General features: G+C 33.0%; 1 protein-coding gene across 1 annotated transcript; it reads right to left on the reverse strand.

Moving 5' to 3' along the window:
- Window positions 1–3073: 3073 nt before the first annotated feature.
- On the reverse strand, window positions 3074–18429 carry LOC126703399 (disease resistance protein RUN1-like). Its single transcript, XM_050402353.1, has 8 exons — window positions 17493–18429; window positions 15856–16849; window positions 15476–15748; window positions 15025–15362; window positions 14648–14761; window positions 9604–10038; window positions 9209–9334; window positions 3074–3354 (listed from the first exon to the last, which is right to left on the reverse strand). The coding sequence occupies exons 1-8, from the start codon at window positions 18005–18007 to the stop codon at window positions 3183–3185; spliced, it is 2967 nt and encodes a 988-aa protein (XP_050258310.1). The 5' UTR covers window positions 18008–18429; the 3' UTR covers window positions 3074–3182.
- Window positions 18430–22683: the final 4254 nt, after the last annotated feature.

Genomic DNA, 22683 nt, shown 5'->3' on the forward strand with positions numbered 1-22683 from the left:
TGCCACTGCCACCTCTGTGGTGGTTTCACTTCTTCTATTTTTTCTTTGTTTGATCAGTGGGTTTTGGGATTTTGATCAGTGGGTTTTGATCATTTTTTATTCTTTGTTTGATAAGTGGGTTTTGGGATTTCATAAGTATTTGTGTTGATTGGGGTTTTGGGTATTTGGGCTGATTTGGCCAGTTTGAGATTTCTTTGGATTTGAGTTTTTGGAGGCTGGTTGCTTGATGAAGGGTGGGTTGATGATAGTGGCTAATATCATTGATGGAGGTTGGGTGGGTTGATGATGGTGGTTGGGTGGGTGTGGATTGATTATTGATGGTGGCTAGATGTTGGTAATTTTGGGTTGTGTTGGGTCTGAGAGAGAGAGGCAGTGAGTGAGAAGGTTCAAGAGAGGAGTGTGAAGGCAATAATAAAAAATGAAAAGAATGAATATTTTATTGAATAAATGCTTAGAATAGATAAATTGATGTGGGCGTTTTGTAAAAGTGGGTGTGTAAAATAGAAAAAAGTTTTTTATTTTTTTTTATACAAAATAGACAAAAATTTTACACCCACTGATACAATTGCTCTAATATCTCTTACTTTTCGAAAAAAAAAATGTAAAAGAATAATGATAATGACCATATATTTTAAACAAGATTCCAAATTTGGTAAAGAGTCCAAATTTGGTAAGGATGGGGTGTAAAAAAAAATTATTCAAAGAAAAAAAAATTACTCAATATATTTTATATTTTGCACTTTATAAAAAAATTATCCAGTAGCTCATATTAGCTAGTTAACAAAGTCTTTCTACAAACACAACAGAAATGGACAATAATATATTACGCAATATTCCTAAATTTGTCTACCACCTCACACGAGGGTCATTAAACAGAATTAGGGTGCTTAAACAATATCTTAAAAAGTAGAATTTAAAACCTTGATTCATTTTACAATGTAGAAAACTAGTTTAGGTGGAAATAGAAAAGAGGTTAAATTCTAAATGCACCCTCTAAATTTAAAGTCATTTCTAATTTTGCCTCCTATTTTAAATTTTGGATTTTCATCCATGTCCCTGTACAACGTTTTGACTCATTTTGTGGTTGTTAAGTAGTGCCATATAAGCACCCAAAGCATGCATAACTTTAGGTCTCTTGCAATTCTGTCTCACCTGCATGATGTTAATGAAAGAGGGCTACCCATGTTACATAAGGTTTTGGTACGATCAGCCTACAAGATTTGACGATTATATAGCATGCTTGCCTTTTGCATAGGAGAAAATTTATGGAACCACATAGTAGACAGATTGTCATTGTAGTCTACAAAGTATAACCCAAATCTTGTCCTGGTGCCAGAATTCCATTCTATAATGGAGTCTAGTAGAAATATCCTTTGACATATTCACACCATTCCTGTAGAAATAGCAATAATAAACTCAAATGACAGGCCTAAACCAAAAATATTAGAAGGCAATTCTATAGGCTATTCCAAACAAAAGCATGGCCTTAAGATGCATATGTATGGCAATATTTACATAGGGAACATTAACAACAAATTCCAACCATTTTCATAACAATCCAAGTCAAAAAAATAAACAATCCAATTCAAAAAAATAAGTGGGGGAAGAAAGGTGCATGTTCTATTATTAGTTAAAATATGTAATTATTCAATGAGAGGTGTTAGAGACAATTTTTTCACATCCCGCTCACATGTCTGCTTCTCCTCACGTAGGCCCTACTACAAAACAAGGAAAATATCAATTATGTGAAAATTCTGTGATTTATTCTAGATCCTTAGACTTTCTCTTATTCAATCATTTAATCTCACTAATTATCTGAATTTAAACGGGAAAAAAATATTACACAGACTAATGACTATCTCGAAAGGATGCTACACACTTTCCTATACTTTTACCCCACATCATCTATAGAATCAAAATTGCTACTAGGCTGTGTTTGGTTCGATAAAAAGTATTTTAAGATGAAATTATTTTTAAGTGTTAGGTTGCATTTTTGAAAACATTCTGGAAAATATTTTCAAGTTTTTGGTTGTGATCATGAATACGCTAGAGAGAGAGAAGATGAGAAGGGGGGGGGGGGGGGGGGGGGAGGGGAGGGGTAGTGGGTTTCAGAATGAGGGGGAAAACAAAAGATTTAAAAAGAAAAAGTGTTGAGAATGAGAGAGTTGTGGCGTGGTGTTGGGTGGACTGTGAAGTGGAGAATGTGGTCCCAAATAGTCTAGAATTTGTAAAGGTAAAAGGGGTAGGCTTAACTATATTTCAGCACACTGCAACTCTGATTTTTGGGGTAATTACATTTCCCTCGCTTGAGATTAGGAGGAATGACACTACACCCCAAAGCTAAAGAGAAAATACATTTCCCCCTTTGAGATCCATTTAACCAAACTTAATTTGCTTAAAATTTTGTGTACTTACATGCTCTTTGATTAAGGGTAGATTTTCAAAATCACCATCCCTGTCAAAGTAATAATATCTAAAACTAACTTGCCTTTGGTGAGTTAAAAACTTAAAATTATAATTCGTGTATGTGTTTTTTTTTTTTGGGGGGGGGGGGGGGGGGGGTTGTGGGACAATGATTTACTATAGTTGATGAGCAACCAAATCTTAACATATTGAGATGATAATAACCTATGTTTAGCAATTCAAACTCAAATAATATCATTTGAATATGTAGCCAAGTTTTCAATCTAAGTCAACTTCTTGTTTCTCAAACATATATATATATATATATATAAATATAAAAATAAAAATAAAATAAAATAAAGAGTCAACTTTTTAACTTTTTTTTTTTAACAATGAAGTTGACTTACTTACAAACCAAATAAAATTGAGTTTATCTTCTCAAAAATAAATAAAAATAAAATTGAGTGTATAATATGCTCTTTTTACTAACCATAGTTAAATTTTGATAAGAAAAATCTTATAAAAATTTTAGAATATTATGTTACTAATATTAACGGAAATGGGAGAGAGTGTTTTTTTTTTCTTCAAATTTGGGATGAAGTGTCATTACTCATTCCCAAATCTCAAGTGAATGGAGTATAATTATCTAATGAGTGGTATCAATAATATTAAGATCTCAGGGCTAACACTCAATTTAGGAATTTTTTTTTTAATATAAAATATAAAAAAGCGCACAAAGGTGAGATTCACATTTGCTAAAAAATCTCCAAAGAGAACGTCTATAGTGCACTTCTGTGAACGGGCTTTGTTTTAGAGGCAGAAGGCGCGAGAGCACATGTGTGTCTTCCTCGGTATTTGATTTTAAACACAGTTGGGTCTTCATCGGATCGTTGAACTTGCTTTGTAGCCAAACAACCTTGGACACGTCGATGAGTGCATCTATAATAGCCTCTGCAAGTTGGAACAACTTATTGCTCAGGAAAAATTTTAAAAAATAAAAAATAATGGAGTCTTGGATTTAAAAAATGTAAATGTCCAATGCTTTATAAGCCTTTCAATGTTTATAAACAACCTGATATATGTGGGACGAGGGGATTGCACATACTCAAGGAATAGTCAGATATTCGAAAAAAGTCTAAATACCCTTGTTTATAAATATATATATATATATATATATATTTTATTTATATTAACAATATTAAAATTAGGACACCCTAACTAAATCCTGAACCATTGGGTCCATTGCCAATGAAGACCATATGGAAGAAGAATTCCCCTTCCCTGATCACTCATCATTAACAATAATGCTAATAATGCTGCCAACTGCCAAGAGCCTAATAGTTCAATTGACATATTTTAATGTTTCCAATAGAAATATTCACAATTCAAATCTTTATTTCCCCAACAATTTAATTACAAAAAAAAAAAAAAAAGACAACAACATGAATTCATTTTAAAAATGACGACAACTTCATATGAAGTTGAGAAATTAAAAATGGTTCATATATAGAGTAGGCCTGAATTGAAAGCAACTTTTATTGGAATGAATAATTAATTTAAAGAAGTTACTTGAACCCAGAAATCCTTGCAATTCAAAAGTTAATAGATACAACAAATTTTCTTTTTAACTCAAAGAAAAATTAAATAATTGGTTTGTGAGATGGGCTACTATCACCGCAAACGATAGTCATAGCTCGTAGGAGTTGGGTTTGAGAGGTTCAAAGGCGGGTCTTTGGGTAATCAATTGGCCATCGTGTATGGATTGGTGGCCACAGTTTAGTTCATCTTGTTAAAAAAGCAGGTGTTGGCTTCCCTTTTTTTCTATTTTTTTTCAAATGTGAATGTGTTCGTTGACTTTTTAAATAGTAGATTTTAGTTAACTCAATTGTTAAATTCTCTTATTTTTCAAATAAAAAATGATATTTCATAATGAATTAGACCACAACCAACAATATGAGAAAGAGTTATACAAAAATATATAGGGGATTAGTTATTTGCTTGCTTGACATCAAAGGATTAGAGGGATGTGTAGCTCTTAGGTGGTGTCACTAGATTACAAACCTAAAACGAAGGGCAAGAGCTTGACAAATGAGCTTGAGGTCATTCTTTATTGATGCAGCTTGCCCCATATATATATTGATCAATCTATAAATGCATATACATCATTCTCTTTTATCCAACATAATATATATTAAGGGAGATGTTAACGAATGTCCTAAGGGCATTTGTTAGTGAACTATTTTAAGAAAGTTTTTATAAGAAAAGAAAAAAAGCAATTAATGTTTTGACAGTTTTTTCAATTTCTTATAAAGGTGGTATAAAAACTATGGTTTCAAAAACCAGACTGGGGCAAAACCAGATTTGCTTCCAGATTTTTGACCGGTTTTGACAGTTTTAGGCATTTTTTTGGGACCAGATTGGTAGCCGATTCTCAGTTCAACCGGTCGGACCAGCCAGTTCGGTCCGGTTTTTAAACTCTTGATAAAAACTTTTCTAAAATTGTTTATTAACAATTGCTCTAAGAGTACTCATTAACATGACCCATATATTAATAAGGCAACAAGACATGCATCAATGCAATTAACCAAAATGCTTTTAAGAATCTTGAATAGTGGGCAAGGGCTGAAATGAGGATTTTTAGGGATCTATTATCTATTAAGTATATTACATCAAAACGTAATTGTTTATATATATATATATATATATATATAAATTTATTAAAGGAAGTGGTATTCCAACAAGAGTGGGCGGAGCTATAGCAAGACCCTCCAAAATTTTAAAAAATTATTTTATATTATGTGTAAGTATTAAAAATTTTAAATATTTAGCTACAAAAATAGAAGTTGCCCCCTCCAAATGTTTGAGTTAGTCCAATGATGCTCTTAAAAACCAATAGAATTTGTCAATTAGTCTAGTAGTTATAGAGACAAGATAGTTTTTGTTTTCTTTAATTCATTTTTTGTACATGTTTAATATCAAACTAGACAACTTTTGTATAGTATTAAAGTTTAAAAGATGAGTTCCTCTAAAAAATTATCTTGTGAATATATATATATATATATATATGTGAAAGTTGTTAATTTTATATACAACATATTTATAAATTATGACTTACTCTAGTATCAAAATATTAATATTTATATCTGTGTATGTGCGTTTACGCATGTATGTGATGGTTTATCTTAACTCGAGACTAATATATTAGAAGTAGTTCTGGTGACACAACTATTTGCACAACTTTGTGCACAACTCGTCCATATTAGTAGCAAAATTTGGCTCCCAAACAAAAAATCCTAACTCCGATCCTGCAAGACTGTTTCAGTTCCTGTTTATAAGACATCCCAAAAACCCATTGACCAATAGTCTAGTAGTTTGGACCTGAGACCTCTAGATTTAGGTCACACCCTAAGACAATAAGTCCACTACCCGGATTCACCCATCGGAATAAGACATAATTAAATTATGGACAAAACTTAGGTACAATACCTTAGGTACTGTTGCTTAGGTTCCCTACTTAAATTTTAGCCACGTGCCCAACGAATCAAACCAGCAAACACCGTTAAACCCATCCGTTAGATTGACACCTTCTGGCCATAAAAAACACCCCTGCTTATTGTGTTCTTGTTGCATCTCACCGATCTTTTTTCAGATTGGCGAATAAACACCACTGATTTGGGGCACTTTTTTTAGATTGGCGAAAAAACACCACTGATTTGGGGCACTTGGTTTTAAATCCAATTAAAACAAGAGGTATTTGATAGACAAAATAGATCCAGCAAATGATATCACTAGGAACATCACCATCTCGACAAATAATTTCAAAACCAAGAGGATAGGATTTAGAGGTAATGTTCACTGGAACAAATTCAAGTTAGATTTGGAAAAAGGCCAGCAAGGATTTGCTTGTATCTTTATTTTAAGCACATCATTCGTGGCTGGCCGCTTCTCCCATTCTTATGGGTTTGGAAAGAAAACTTAAAGGCATCCACCATCGACCTCGCCACCAGTTCACTTTAGGAGCCACCGCCGGTTGTAGCGGTGGCAGATCTGAATCGGTCTTGGAGTTTAGGATTATTTAGATCGAGACAGATAAAGAGTGATGGAGAGAGAGAAAAAGGGAGAGAAGGGAGAAGAGAGGTTGAGATAAAGCTAAGGCACTACCGTTGGCAGCAATGAGTGGTGAACGGCAAAGCTCAGAGCTCTCAGCCATGGTCTTCAATAGATGAGAGGAGATTGAGAACGGGAGCTTTTTTTTTTATAACAAAAACGAGAAAATTGAAGGGTTTTTTTTTTTCTTTTTTCTGCTCTCTTTTGACGTTAAAGTGTTTTACACCGTTTGTGCTAATTTAATTCATTGGACACGTGGCTAAAATTTAAGTAGGGAACCTAAGGAACAGTATCTAAGGTACTGTACCTAAGTTTTGCCCTTAAATTATTATTATTATTATACATGCACAGTTTTACATGCATGCCTGCCTGCATATATGTGAGTGCAATCGTATTTGGAAAATATAAACTAAAAGCTTCATTCTTTTAATGACAAAAAAATAAAAGTTACACTTCCAAAAAAGTTTTTGATTACATTATTAAGGAGTTCAAATATTTAACTTATATATATATTTTTTAAAAAAATATACTTACAAGTTATAGCTTTATTTTAATTTTATGAGATCATTTTTGCATCCTCGAATATTCCAACCCGGTGAATATTTGAATTACGGGAGGAACATATTTGGGAGTGCATGGGGGACAAATTTTTATTTGATAATTATATTAAAATAATAAATTAATGAAATTTCAAAAATTTAGGATGAACCATGCCCCTTTTATTAGGCCTCTATCTTTCATCTAGTTCTGCAATGGCAACTATTGGAGAAATTATAAGGTTCTCATGATGGACCACGTTATTTGTCCACCATTTCAGTAAAAAACTTTCACATATTTAAAATTGTTGACTCAGTATTCAGTTTTTATTTAAAATTCCATAATTTTAAACAAGTGGAAGTCTTTTACTAGAATGATGAATTACATCATTTATCCACTATGAGAACCTTATAATTTCTCCAACTGTTGGCTAATAACAAGTCCAAGTACGCAATTCGACTAAATCTTAACTGAGGCATGCACACAACCATATGTTTAAATGTATATCTATTGCCTAAATTCTTTAATGCAATCATGAAGTACTTGGCCAGAGAAAGAGTCAGAGATTTACAACCTTTGTTTTTTTGGTTTTCGGAGAGTCAGATAATACAACCCATTTCTAAAAAAAAAAAAAAAAAAAAAAGATAATACAACCCAAGGACAAGAAAAAGTGGTTTCTATGCTTTTTTTTTTTTTAATCTGAGAAATGTGGTTTTCGTTAAATCTAAAGTCATATAATAACAATCTTGTTATATATAGTTCGAATTGAATGTGGACTATGGACAACAGTGGCGACTCCAGAAATTTTTTCAAATTACACAATTTAATAAAAAGAAAATTTTATATATTGACAACAACAACAACAACAACAACAACAACAACAACAATAAAAAAACACACAAATAAATAAAGTTTTACAACATAAAATTGTGGAGTTCAATTATGGTTGTTGTTAGTGTTGCTATACAGGGATGGACGACGATGGCTGGAGAGAGTGAGTTTCTTATTTCCTTTTAGCCTTTAGGTTTGATTAAGTTTTAGTTTAAATTGTTTAATGACTTGTGAATCCGTGAGACACTAAGGATTTTTTTTTTTTTAAATATTTGTTGAATTAAAAACATAATTGTGTTGGTGTTGGAATAGTGATAGCCTTAGTTTGAGATGAGATTGATCTTGTATTGGGCTTTTCTATTAGCATTTGGTTTGGACCTTGTTCCTAGTTTTATTATTATTTTTTTGGGGGGGGGGGGGTTTCCATGGTATTATAAACCAGTATGGTGAAAGAACTAGAAAATGAATTGGTTACTGGTTTTTTGGTCAGAACGAGATCCAACCGATAGTCGAATTGGTGACGTCATAAATAATATAATTAATAAAATTTTAAATTATATAAATAAAAATATAATAAGTTTATTACTAATAATATGATAGCAAAATGTAAAAACATAATATTTAGTGACACTGTTCATGTAAATTTAATCAAATTTCCTTAGAATGGACAATCACATGTTTAATTATAATCATAAAAATAAAAAGTTTATTATATATATAATGAATTAATTGATGTTATATAAAAATTAAGTAACTTTTTAAGTTTATTCACTTAATTAACTAAAACTACTATTTTTTTCTAATCAAAATTGTCGGAAAAAGAAAAAAAGAAAAGTAGTTATACAATGAAAAAAACTAAATTTACGTGACTTTGACTAATTAGTTGTATAATATATATTATAATGTTTTTGAAGAAAAATAGTCGTATAATGACAATGTGTCAAGTAAAGCAAAAACTATAAGTAAAGTCGTAGTATAGGCTTAAAAGAATATAAAAGCATGTGGTTCTTTTTGTTTGAAAGACCCTAATATATTGTTAAGTTGTTCAAATTATGGAGCAAAATTTAATTTTATTGGCATAAAAAAATTCAGAGTGTTCCCAAATTTTTTTTTAAAGGTATATAAATATAAAATTTTAAATTATTATGTATAAATTTTTTTTTTTAAAGTTAGGGTTGTCCTGGGACCACTCTGGCCATAAGGTGGTGCTGATGGACAATATTGTTATTGTTCAAAAACCAAGCAAAGCAGCATGTTTCCAAAATTTCTTATCCTAAACTTATTCACAAATGTGTTAATCAAAATAGATTTCAGGAATAATGTTCTATACCTCGGATAATTGGCTCCAAGAATGTCTTTCTGCCCATATTTCCTCCAACTATAGCCATCATCAAGAGCCCTTTCAAGTCCCATCTCAGAGCTAACTCTCACTTGTACAGTCCACCTTGGCGATGTTCTTCCGGAAATAAAGTTCAATTGTGTTGTTAATAGAAAATTTTAAGAAAGTTTTAATATTACTTTTACAAAAAATATAAAAAATGGTTAAAAAAGTCAGCCATTTTTTTTTTTTTTTTCATAAAAAGTTTATAAGAATATTTTCTAAATTAATGCCTTTAGAGCACCCATTAACTTTTCTCAAAGTTCAAATATTAATAGCCAATATTTAGACAAATTAAAGCCAACTCATAGCTAGTTATATAGCTTTTTTATTTATTTTTTATTTACCTGTTTCTATATACATCTCTGTGCTTCTGATCCTTAAGTTCCCGATCTGAATCTTCACTTCGTAGTCCGTCAGCTAGAGATTCGAACATTCGAATTGCACCTCCTATGAGTTGTGTCTCATCCAGTGAGCTGCTCAAATTGAGCATTGAAATTGCCTTTGTATATAAACCCAAGATCATTTCCGCTAAGAATTCACGGGCCTCATGCGATGAAGATGACAAATTGGGATGGATTTCAAGCTGTTTAGCTAGCTCCATCCCTAGTCTCACGGGTAATGATGGGGATGGAGGTATTGTGCTGGAAGCTAAGGCTTGGGTACATGTGTGTCTTCCTTGGTAAGTGACTACAAACACAGCTGGGTCTTCATCGGATCGTTGAACATGCTTTCTAGCCAAACAACCTAGGACATATCGATGAGTGCATCTATAGTAGCCTCTGCAAGTTGAAACAACTTATTGCTCAAAAGAAGAAAAGAATAAAAAAAAAAAAAAAGGTTATGTATAATGAAGTTTTGGTTTCTAAAAGCATTCACATCTAACATGTCAAAAAAATATATCATCTAACATCTTAAAAAAGCCATTTTATATTATTTCACCTTTAAATACACCAAACATTAATGATTCTATTTCAATACATAACATATTAAAATAATATATACAATCAATAAAATAATCTACCAAACCTATAAAATAATGCTTTGAGAAAACACTGCAGAAAAAAAAAAAAATCTATAAAATGATTAACCATAACAATAAAAGAAACACAGCAACAGTCCCAGCAGTAAACCCACAACCCAACACCACCTCTATCAACCCACACCCACAACCAGCGGACCTCCGAATCAATCAACCCCGATCAAGCCACCAAAACCACCCAAAATCAAATCACAAAACCCACCCAAACGCAGCCACACCTGCCAAAACTCAGCCACACTTGCCGAACCACCACAATCCAGCCACTCAAATCAACAACAGAGACCCACACCCACAATCAGCAAACCACTGAGTCAACCCAAAGCCACCCCAATCAAACATCAAAACCGAATTAATCAGTAGTGATCAAGCCACCAAAACCACCCAAAATCAAATCACAAAACCCACTCAAACCCAGCCACACTCGCCGAACCACCACAACCCAGCCACCCCGATCAACAGCAGAGACCCACAAACCACAAAATCGACCTCATCTTCTTCACCAGTTGTGCCAAACCACCATCCATACCAGTTGCGGGAGTCAAATTGTAGCTCAGTGAGGAAGAGGGAGACGGAGAGGCAGGGAGAAAATGTAGAAAGAATGAGAGATCAGAAAGAAAGAGAAAAGAAAAAATAATAAAATAACATAGCATCGGCTATAGTGAGTTGCTAGAGATGGCAGCTCCTTTCAATATTTATTTACGGTTTTAAAATTTTGCAACCCCAAGCTCTATCTTGAATCAATAGCTAATGAGTGCAGGGGTGGCCCAAGGAATTTTTGGGGCCTAAATGCAATGTTTAAATTTAGACATTTTATATATTTAAATTTAATTAAATAATTTAAAAAAAAAATTTAAATCCGTCCTTCTAATTTGTAAATGCACAAATTTTTAGTTTTTTTTTTATAATGAATTTCTTGTTTATATGTGAGTTGTTCATTTAAGATTTTTTATAACATTTTTTGAAATTTTGTTATTCATTTTTGAGATTTTCACTTTTAAAAAAAAATATTATATTGTGTTCATTACTAGTAACAAATTATTTAAAGAACTCTTTTGAGACTTGAGTAATTTTTCACAAAATTAAAATTTTTTTTTTGGTTAACAACTACTATATATATATAAAGCTACAAAGATTAAAAAGAAATAATTTTAAAAACAAATAAATGAGTGGACAGTGCCACCAACATTTTACTAGTTTTTTTTCTTTGATAAACAATTGAGTAATGCTATATTTACAACATTTTCAAAATAACTTTACAACAAATCCGAGATGGTAATCTGTTATTAGTTGTAATTTGGGCCAATCACTAATATCATTTTTTTACCAATCAATAACAAATTGTCACCAAGAATTTGTTGTGAAAATGAACATAGTATTACTTTAAACAATTTCTTTTGAGTAATGCTAGGGACAACAATTTCACAACTTTTCTAAATTAAAATAGCATAGATTTTAAATTAAAGATCGTAGTGAGCTCATGTGTGAGTTGGCATGTTAATTTAGGATTGTTGTGAAATTATTGTAATATTTTGTTGTGTCCATTGCATTACTAATACTGTTATAGGTATAAAAATATTCCTGTTGGTTAAACTTTGGGGGCCATGTTCCACTTGAGGGTCTTAGGCAACCGCCTAATTGGCCAAGTGATAGGGCCGACCCTAAATGACTGCTGTCATATTCACATGTGAGTAGTGTGATTGGTTAAAAAATGAAGTCCTATATTAAATACAAATGAGAATAATGTGTAATATAATATACTTGGGTTTATACGCATAAATTTAAGCCTTTTGGGACAAGTGGTGTTCTTATATGTTATATTAACTACTTAATTGGAATCTCTCCAATGTATTCTCTCTTTAACAAGTGGTATCAGAGCAAATGTTTCAAAGACAAGTGTTTGTTAGCTGATCTTTTACTAAGTAGAATGAGGAAGACTCCCATGGTGGAGAAAAATGGTTCTACTAGGTATGTGTTGATGACTCTCATAGTTGTGCAAGGAAGACTCCCATGTTTGCACCACCCATGGTCGATTAACATACATATTATTGGTGATGGTAATATATGACACTTGGATTGTAAAGAAAACTGCTTCCATTCAAGTTGGGAGACTAACTAAAGTGCCACAAGTGACTTGGTAGCTATAGAACTCACATGTGAAAGGGGAGATTTATTGTGATATTCATGTGAGTAGTGTGGTTTGTTAAAAAGTGAAGTCCCACATTAAATACTAATGAGAAAAGTAATTGATTAATATAACATAATGGGCAAGGATTTGTTGCAAACTAAGTTGCAGCAACTCCTACAAAAATGCACGTGTCAATGTCTCAAATAGACACCTTTTTAGGCTTATATGTAAATGAAAACTTCCTTATTAAGATTAAAATTTTCACCAAATAGCCACTTGACATATGTGTATTTTGCAAGAGTTGCTACAACTGAGTTTGCAACAAATCCTTTCCCTAACATAATTAAGTTCATATCCATAGACTTTAAGCCATTGAGGACAAATGATATTTCTATATGTTATATTAACTATTCAAATGGAGACTCCTCAAAGTGTTCTCTCCCCCAACAATGAGGAACACATGAAAGAAGTGTTCCTAACCACCAGTTGTTTGCTTCCATGGCCACTTGGGCCGGAAGTAATAGGCCATACTCCTCCTTGCTCCTTATTGTACATCTTATAAAAAAAAAGTTGTCGGCTTTTCATATAAAGGTAAATTAGAAATTCAATGTGTTTGTTGACTTTTTAAATAAGATAATATTTTGAGCATTAGTATCAAGTATATCAAATGCTAAATTTTTTATATTTAGTACACTAAACACCAAAAATCATACTTCATGAGATGTGTCAAATGCTTTAAAAATTTGGCACATGCTACAATGATGTTCTACTTTTAAAAGGGTAAGACTAGTGTGCTAAAAATTTAGGTTTCATTTTATTACTTTCTCTCTCTTTCTCTCTTCTTTATTTTATTTTATATTTTTTTATTATATATATATATATACATATATATTTATAGGAACTTTCTCTCTCTTTTAATTTTTATTAACAAAGAAAGAATTAAAAAAGAATAAAGAAAGAAGGATAAATTGCAAAATATACTTCTGAAATTTAGAATTGCTTGAATTTTACACCTGAAGTTTGAAAAGTTAAAATTTATACACTGTCAGTGTTCTTATACGTTGAAGTCTGATGTGTAATTTGTTGCCGCATCAGCCAACCCAATATGACACAGTTTCACCTAAAGTTTAATTCCACAAGACTAGGCCACTCAACGACGCCATTTTGGCTATAATTAAAAGATTCAAAACACAAACTGCTCTATGCATTCTCTCTGAAATCAAAACACCAAGTTGAATTCCAAAAGACCAGGCCCACTGTTCATTTGAGAGTTCGACGTGCATTGCTTTCTACATTCCCTAAATTGATCTCCATTGTAATGATTTCTTATATCAAAACAGTAGCATTTTAACAAATTTGTCAAAGGGTATACACATATAAACTTAAACTAAGTTGGATAAGACATTTAACGTAAACTCAATTTAGTCAACAATATAGGAAAACATGTAACAAACTCAACTCTTTGAGGCATTCTGCCAAACATCTATCAGATAAGACTGATATTTTACCCAGAAAAACGAAAAACGAAATATGGACAACATAAAAGGATTAGATCGAGACCAACAAAGAGAAACCCTTTTTCACTAAAGAAATGAAAATATAAAAATCGAGCAATGGCAATAAAGAAAAAGAAAAAGAAAAAGAAAAATAAAAAGGGAGAGGGAGAGAGCAGTTGGAGAGAAAGACCAAATAAATTCATCCTCGCCGTCCCCTTAGACCTGATTTGGTGGAGCTGGAGCCGTCAATGATGGAGCTGAGGGCTGAATTTTGGGCTAGGCTGTTTGTGGGGTTCGTGGGGAAGCATCAGCAGGTCTGGGTATGTTATTTGGGAATGGATTTTTGAGTTCTGATTAAACGACATCATAGAATATTTGTTTTGTGTTTTACTTTCAACCAAAGTGGTGTTGTTTAACGGGGCTAGTCTTGTATAATTAAACTTCATGTGAAACTTTATGCAGAATTAGTAACATGTTGTAATTATTTCTTAAAAAAAAAACCTTTATGTGAAAATACATCATATTGGGTTGGTTGGTGTGGCAAAAAATTACACATCAAACTCAAGCATGTCACTTAACGAAAATCTTGTTATAGTTCGAATTGATACGGACTATAATCTTGCTATTGTTCAAAAACCAAACAAAGCAGCATGTTTCCAAAATTTCTTATCGTAAACTTATTTACAAACGTTTTAATCAAAATAGATTTCAGGAATGATGTTCCATACCTCGGATAACTGGATCCAAGAATGTCTTTCTGCCCATATTTCCTCCAACTATAGCCATCATCAAGAGGCCTTTCAAGTCCCATCCCAGTGGTAACTCTCACTTGTTCAGTCCACCTTGGCAATGAAAATAAAACTCTCATTTGTTTTATTAAAGGACAATTTTAGAAAAGTTTTAATACTACTTTCATAGAGAATATAAAAAGTTGTCAAAATAGTCTATTATTTATTTCTTTTTTCATAAAAAAAATTTAAAAATGTTTCCTAAATTAATGCCCTTAGGACACCCATTAACTTTTCACAAAGTTCAAACATTAATACCCCAACATTTAGACAAATTAAAGTCGACTCCTAGCTAGTTATATATAGCTTTAATTTACCTCCTTTTAGAAGCATCTATGTGCTCCTGATCCTCAAGTTCCCTTGAATCTTCACTTGGTGGACTGCCAGCTAGAGATGGTGGAGATTCGGACATTCCAATTGATCCTCGTATGGGTTGTGGTTCACCCTTTGAGCTGCTCAAATTGAGCATTGAATATGCCTTTTCATATGAAGCTAAGAAATTTTCCCCTAACAATTCACTGGTCTCATGCGATGATAATGGCGCATTGAGGTGGATTTGACGCTGTTTAGCTAGCTCCATCCCTTGTGCTAAGTGGGGAGTCTTGACCAAGTCTTTAGAGTCGCTAAGATCTGGCAGTCTTAGCTTGGCCAAATTCTGTGATAAAAAATAGATATGGGAAATTAAGTAATCAAGACTCAAGAACGTAATTGATATTTTAGGGGGATTAAAAAAAAAAAGGCACTAGCACGCATTAATGGAAAACTTACACTAAATTCCTCAGGTAATTGCTCAATGCAGCTTTGAGGCATCATGAATTCAACATGATTATTCGGTTGAAAACTCATTGGCATGAAGTTCAAAGGATAATCATGCAATTCCATCATTCGTAACTTATTAGAAATAAAACTGAGGTCAATAGGATGGTTGACATTACAAATATCATTAAACCTTAGACCATTCATATTTGAGAAAGCTTTGGCATTCAAGTTTTCTCTATGTAGAGGTGAATTTAGCACCGAGCCTTCTACAGATCCTGTTCCCTATTAACCAAGAACAATGAAATTAGGGTAGGGAAAGATATAGCAAAAAATTGCTAGAATTATACAAATACACAGTTCTCTAAGTTTATGTATACTAATCTACTTACATTATCATTATTTAGTACATGAAATGCATCCTTATTACAATGACAAAACCTACGACATTTTCCAAGCTCTTGAGGTGATTTATGATGAACAATTTTGTCCTTGAGAGTTTCTATATTCTTGTAACAACCAAAACCTTCCATATGTGCCACTCGGTTTTTGTCCAAAAATAGATTTTGCTTTGTATCATTCAATCCCCTCTTACTTATTTCTAGTTTATCTAGAATTTCTCCTTCAGGGATTTCTTCTAATTGATGTAGGTAATCTTCCCATTCCTTTCTTGGTCTACCAATCAAGGAAGAACCCAAAACTTTAAGAGCTAAAGGGAGCCCTTTAGCATACTTCAAATAATCATTGGACAAATCCACAAAATCTTTTTTAGGATAGGTTTGGTTAAACACAGTCCAACTAAAGAGCTCCAGAGCTTCATCATTATCTAATCCATTAACCTTATGTATGGTAACCACGCGATGCCTTTCTAGCAAGTGCTTATCTTTACTTGTGATAATGATCCTACTCCCTAGACCAAACCAATCACGATTCCCTACTAATGCCTGTAATTGTTCGTCTTTGTCAGCATCATCAATAACAATAAGAACCTTCTTATTGAGTAGTCTCTTCTTTATGACTTTGATCCCCTGACGATGGTTCCATATGTTTACTTCTTTTACCTTGAGGGTCTCAGAAACAAGTTGCTTTTGTAAATAAACTAGATCATGTTTTTCAACTGTTTCTCTAACATTACAAATAAAGCTGCTAGCTTCAAATTGATGACGAATTTTGTTATAAATGACATATGCTAGAGTGGTTTTACCAATCCCAGGAATTCCCCAGATCCCTATATAATGAACATCATCTGACATTGTACCAAATAAGTTCATCATTTCCGTCACACGTGAGTGTATTCCAACAAGGTGCTCAGAAAAATCTGGGAATTCACGATTCAATTCATCAAATATGCCTTTTGTGATTTCCTGGATATCTTCTGATTCATAACTGTAAAAATAATATAATTGTGATGAGACAAGGTGTGCTAGGTGTAAAGAGACAAAACATCATTAAATGCAAGATGTTTAGCTTCAGTAGAGAAATACCAAATACAAAGAAAGTTTTTACCAGTCAAAACAGTCCCCCCTTCCCCTAAGAGAGAGAAGAAAATCTTTCGGAAAATCCAAAATAACAAGCCTATAGTTCTATACTTCCAGACAAATTAAACCCTATATTTTTAATCATGTCAATTTAAACACTACACTTTCATTACCGTGACAATTGAAACCCCTTTCCCACTCCATTAAATCTTTTGCGAGAAATCTAACACCAATACCAAAAAAAAAAAAAAAAAAAAAAAAATTGCTAAAGGTACTACAAGCTTTATTAACATATAGTAATGAATGTAATTTGCAGGTAGCATTCCTCTTAACTTAAACACATCTAAGAAACCATTACCCTGAGCCCCTAATATCTCTCTCTTCAACTTAACACGTTAAATTGTCCCTAAAAAAAAAAAAACGTTAAATTGTCATCTGTGAGTGTAGATGATAATAATGACTAATTGATAATGCTAGATAATTAGAACAAAACCAAAAATATTTTTCAGAAATTTTCCAAATCACCAAAACAAGAAAAGTTATAGTGGTACCTATCAATTAAATGCCTCCCGCAGATCTTGCTCACTTCTGTCAGCGCAGCTCTCCACTTTTGTATCTTTTCTATGCTAACCTCGGGGTCTTCTTTATGCTTAAGGAACGCTTTCTCAAAAGTCCCATTCTGATCCCCAACATGAGAGGGTTTTACATGGTAGAAAACAGGCAGAACTCTCAGCCCCTTGTCTTTCATGCATTCAAGAATTTTGACAAGTTCATTCAAGCACCACTTTGAAAAGGCATAGTTTTCTGAAATAACAATAATAGCATACTTGGATTCTTCTATTGCTTTCATGAGTCCTGAAGCAATGGATGTTCCTTGCTCAAGTTTTTCGTTATCTCTATAAGCGTTGATGCCTTTTTGTTTCAAAGAGGTATATAAATGATCTGTGAAATTCTTACGGGTGTCCTCACCATAGAAACTCAGAAAAACATCGTATTTCCATGGTGGTGTAAAAGAAGATAACGATGATGAATATGTACAGGCTTTTTGAGTGCTCGCGGAAGCCATTGAAAACTTTATAGAAAAGGGAGTACTAAAAGAGAATGGACGTAGAGCTTTATGAGAACTCCATTTTAACACAATAACATTACCCTTGGCTTTCTCATACCCATAGAACAGAAAGAATCATACCGAGAATCAGAGCAACGATCTGGGTCATGGACAAGAAAATCCATCGCCGGTCTCACTCTCAACATCGCCGATCTGGATTACGGAGATAGAGATATTGGAGGTTTTGGGGTAGATAAAGAGGAATTGGTTTTGAGTAAGATAAAGAAAAATCAACTAAACTTTATGCTTTTTAATTGGCAGGTAAGGGGTTGGATCAGAAATCTGAGAGCATTTTTTGACTTGGTTCTTCGAAGACGTGTCTGTGTGGAGGAAAATAATGACGAGTAACAAAAGAAGAGAGAAGATAAGGGCTGCTTGGATTTTCCGTTTCCATCGCCTACTACTTTGTTTCCATTACCATAATTCAAAATATGTGTCTCACAGTTGGAAAGTGTGTTTGACATTATTTTTAGTTTTTGTTTTCATTACTCAATTTTTTAATTTTTGAGGAATGAGTTATGGTAACTGAAAATACATTTTAGGTGTTTTCAAGTTATGAAAATAAAGTTATGATCGCATTTTCATAATTAAATACACAACTTTTGAAATTCCAACAGCATCTTTTGACTTTTGGTATTTTTTTTTTTTTTTTGGTCCGGATTAACAAATTCATCTTTGGAAAAGTTTTATTTTCCGATAAACTTTTTCCAAAATTGGTTTACTAATGTATGCCCTTAGGACACACATTAGTAAAATCTTTTTTTTTTTTTTTTTTTGAAACAAAGCAACCAACCGCATATCTTGACTTTTTAGTTTTTTTTTTTTTTTTGGGAAACAAAGTCAGGTCAGAATTGAGTGATAAATGCCAAACGGGTGGGATTGGGGAAATTAGGGTATTTTAAATGATGATTGATGCGTAATGAGTGACGAAAATTGAGTATAGAGTGATGAGTGATAAAAAAAAAAAAAAAAAACAAACAAACAGCTCTTAAAGATGCCAAGATGGATGAGAAAAAGAGACTTTTTTTTTTTTATATCAGCGACCAAAAAAAGATTTTGGGTCGGTTTGAGATCCGCTTATTTGATTGAAATTGAAAACTTTTAAGTTAGCTAAAATAGTACAATGAGACTTATAAATAATATCAAAAAGTAAAGTAAAACTCATAAATAATAATAAAAATAAACTAAATAATAAAATATATTGACAAAAATAATTTTTACTAAACACATACTTTGGGTGATTAATTTATTTTTACAATGCGGTTATGTACTTGTTTTTTATTTGTAACGGAAGTGGAAGAGTTTTTTTAGTGGGACCGTGGGAGTGGAAGAAGATGAGAGAGACTTGTGTTGGGTGCAAAGCACCGTGTGGGTCCAGCCCACATGCCGTGTCAATGCTCATCTATGAGCTGCCTCCAAGAGTCTTAAAGTAAGCCATGTCTCTTAATGAGACTTGACTTGAGCGTGTTGGACAGAAAAAAGGGAGCCGAAAAGAAAAGAAAGGCCATTCGGTCTTGAGTGGAGAGCTGAAGCAAGAGAGCCATTTTCGGCTATTTTTGCGTGAGTTTCAAGAGAGCAAGACCGAGAGAGTTTCAGCTTAAGAGGTGCAGTCTGAAAAAAAGAGATAGAAAGAACATAGTGAGAGTGCGAGAGAGTAAAAAAAAAAAAGGAGACATTTTTTTTTTACTCAAGCTACACACAAAGAAGGAAGATAAATTGGTGGAGTTTTCTTGGAGCTTTTGAGTGCTACAATCATGGAGAGTTAGAGTGTTCAAAGGAAGATTTTGCTATTAGTTTTGTGGTGAGATTGTATTTACTTCTTGAGATTTATTTGTTGTATATCTAATTTATTGTGAATTCAAGTCTAGCACAAACTTGAGAGTTGTAATTTCTATTTCATAATGAATATTTTTCGAAATTGTCTATGATTTTTCCTCTACACCAGAGGGTTTTGTACTCACGTGGTTGTGTTTATGTACTACATAATGGAATTTTTTATTTCCATAATATTGCTATCACTTGGTAGATATATATTTTAATTCACACGTAGACATTAAGACATTAAGGGGATTTAGGATTTTCTCCAATAATTTGGTTGTCTTTATGCGGGAAAAAAACTTTTTATTTTTATTTTTCCCAAGCTCCTTCTCTCCCTCGCGTGCGTACAGTGGTACCATCATCAAATGCTCTCTTAGTGTAAGAAGGTGGGACAGTTCTATCATCAAATACTCTAGGAGTCCGTTTGAGAATATCTTATTTAGTTGAAATTAAAAACATTTTTTTGCTGAAAGTGAAAGGTCTTCCTTCTTGTTGATGATGCTACTACTGTACGCACAAGACAGAGAGAAAGGGAGTTGAAAAAAAAAAAAAAAGCTTTTGCATTTGACTTAATCAAAAATCATGATTGTGAAGAGGGTGTCTTTGTCTTTAAACAAAGTGCCATTTAATCAAAAAATCACGAGCAATTCATGTGCTATTAATTTCTGTCTAATTTAATAGTAAAACTAATGTAAGAGTGCAAATGTCAAAATTTAGGGTGTAAAATGTGCATTCGAATAATTTATGGTGTAAAGTGAAATATGGTGTTTAGTTTAGGGAGAAATTATAATTTCTCTTAAATAATTAGATGTAACACGGTTACTATTAAACTTTCTTGATAAAATTTGGTCTTTGAAATCGTGAGGAGTTATGAACTAAATTTTTTGCTCTATTTTTTTCGCTATAAAATATTTTCGATATTTTACAATGTTTGTTTGGTTGTAAAATTTAGTCAAACTCTAAAACATATTCCCATTCACCTAAAACCCTTTTGTGAAAATTGGAAAAAATTTACCTTTTAAAAATGGGTAAAACATTTTACAAAATGGATCTCTACCCATGAACTAAGCAAACATTTTACAAAATGGATCTCTACCCACGAACTAAGTTTCTCTCTAAACTAGTGTGAAAAGAAACCTTACAAGCTTCTCATATATCTTTATATTAAGTGTGAATTTTGAAAATCTAACTGTTGGATTGCATATTCTTATTATATCCTTCGTACTGGCAAAATTTCAAGAATATCAAAGATCAATTGCTATGTCATTAAACAAATGTTAAAATTTTAAGTTTTTGTGATCTAAAATTTTGTATAAAAAATAGGTAAATTCCACTAAACCCCCCTGAGGTTTGGGCTAATACCAATTAGGTCCAAGACTTTTAAAAAATGACCAACTTAGTCCTTAAAAGACAATTTTATCCCTAACTTCATTTAGCACTATTCACTCTTCTCTTTCTCATCTCAAACCCTCTCTTCTATTCACCGTGATTACACTAACATGAGCATGGATTTGAGCACAAATCACACTACATAGATGCACCATCTCATAGAACACAAACATACACACATTGCCATACAAATTCCAAAACCTGAAACCCCTAAAAATCATCCCAAATTACCAATCATACACAGATTCATATGCACACACCAACAAAATCACCGTGTTAGAGCCATTTTGAGACAAACCCTAAATAAAAAAATACTAGATCTCTCTCTTACTTACTTGCCCACAGTAAGTAAGTAAGAAGTAAAAGAAGAAGAGGAAAGTAAGTATGCATTGCACAAGCTGAGCTAAGTAGGTAAGTAAACCTCTGTTTCTATTTCTTCTCTTTCTCAGTTTCTCCCAAACTAATTTGTAATAGTCTTTTGCGATCTTCTAATCTAACCTAATCTGATCTGAAATCAAAGAGAAATGACAAAAATAGACATAGAGAATATTGAAGGAGCTCCTAAACGATGGTCGTATCCCAAAGACCAAGATCGTCTGCACTTTAGGTCTTGCATCTTGTACTGTTCCCATGCTTGAAAAGCTTCTTAAGGCTAGCATGAACGTCGCCATGGCACTGATTTGAGAAGAGAGTGGAAGATGGTAGTGGAAAAAATGGGTTTCAGCCATGAAAGAGGGAGTCTTCAACCGCTATGGATATGGGTGAGAGAGAGGGAGCTGCTGTAGGTATGGGTGAGAGAGAGAGAGGGAGCCAGAGGTCTGAGAGAGAGAGAAGGTTTGGGACTAAGATGAGAAGGGTTTGGCTAGTCAGGGATAAAATTGTATTTTAAGGACCAAGATGGTTGTTTTTTAATAGTCTTGGACCTAATTGGTATTAGCCCAAACCTCAGGGGGGTTTAGTGGAATTTACTCTTAAAAATAAGTTTATTGATCGAATAGTAAATAACATATAATTTGAACGAAATTTGATATGAATGTTAAGAACATAAGGAACATAAAATCCAACAATTAGATTTTCAAAATTCACACATAAAAATGAGATATATGAGAAGTTTGAAGAGTTTCTCTCCAAACTAGTTTGGAGAAAAAATTTGTTCTGTACCCACCACCTCTTCTCTGCCCCTCTCTCTCTCTCTCTCTCTCTCTCTCTCTCTCTCTCTCTCTCTCTCTCTCTCTCTCTCTCTGTTCTTATTTCAGGTTTGTTTGTGGTGCTAATGTGTGGCTGCTTGGGGTTTTTGAATCTAGTGTTTATGGAATTGTTGTGTGGCAGCTTAAGGTTTTTGAATTTGTTGTTTGTGGAATTGATGTGTGGTTGCTTGGGTGGTCAGTGGAGTAGTGGTGGGTTGGTTTGTGCCAAGCCGATGGTGG

This window comes from Quercus robur, chromosome 10 (assembly GCF_932294415.1).
Source record: "Quercus robur chromosome 10, dhQueRobu3.1, whole genome shotgun sequence".
In the NCBI taxonomy this organism is placed as follows: Eukaryota; Viridiplantae; Streptophyta; class Magnoliopsida; order Fagales; family Fagaceae; genus Quercus; species Quercus robur.

Bases quoted from the DNA above. Each gene is read 5' to 3' on its own strand.
- LOC126703399 (XM_050402353.1), bottom strand. From the start codon at position 18,007: ATGGCTTCCGCGAGCACTCAAAAAGCCTGTACATATTCATCATCGTTA. The intron at 14,762-15,024 runs GTAAATTAAAGC...TTCATTGCCAAG, and splicing joins ATAGATGCTTCTAAAAGGAG to GTGGACTGAACAAGTGAGAG. The intron at 10,039-14,647 runs GTATGGAACATC...TTCAACTTGCAG, and splicing joins CTTGGATCCAGTTATCCGAG to AGGCTACTATAGATGCACTC.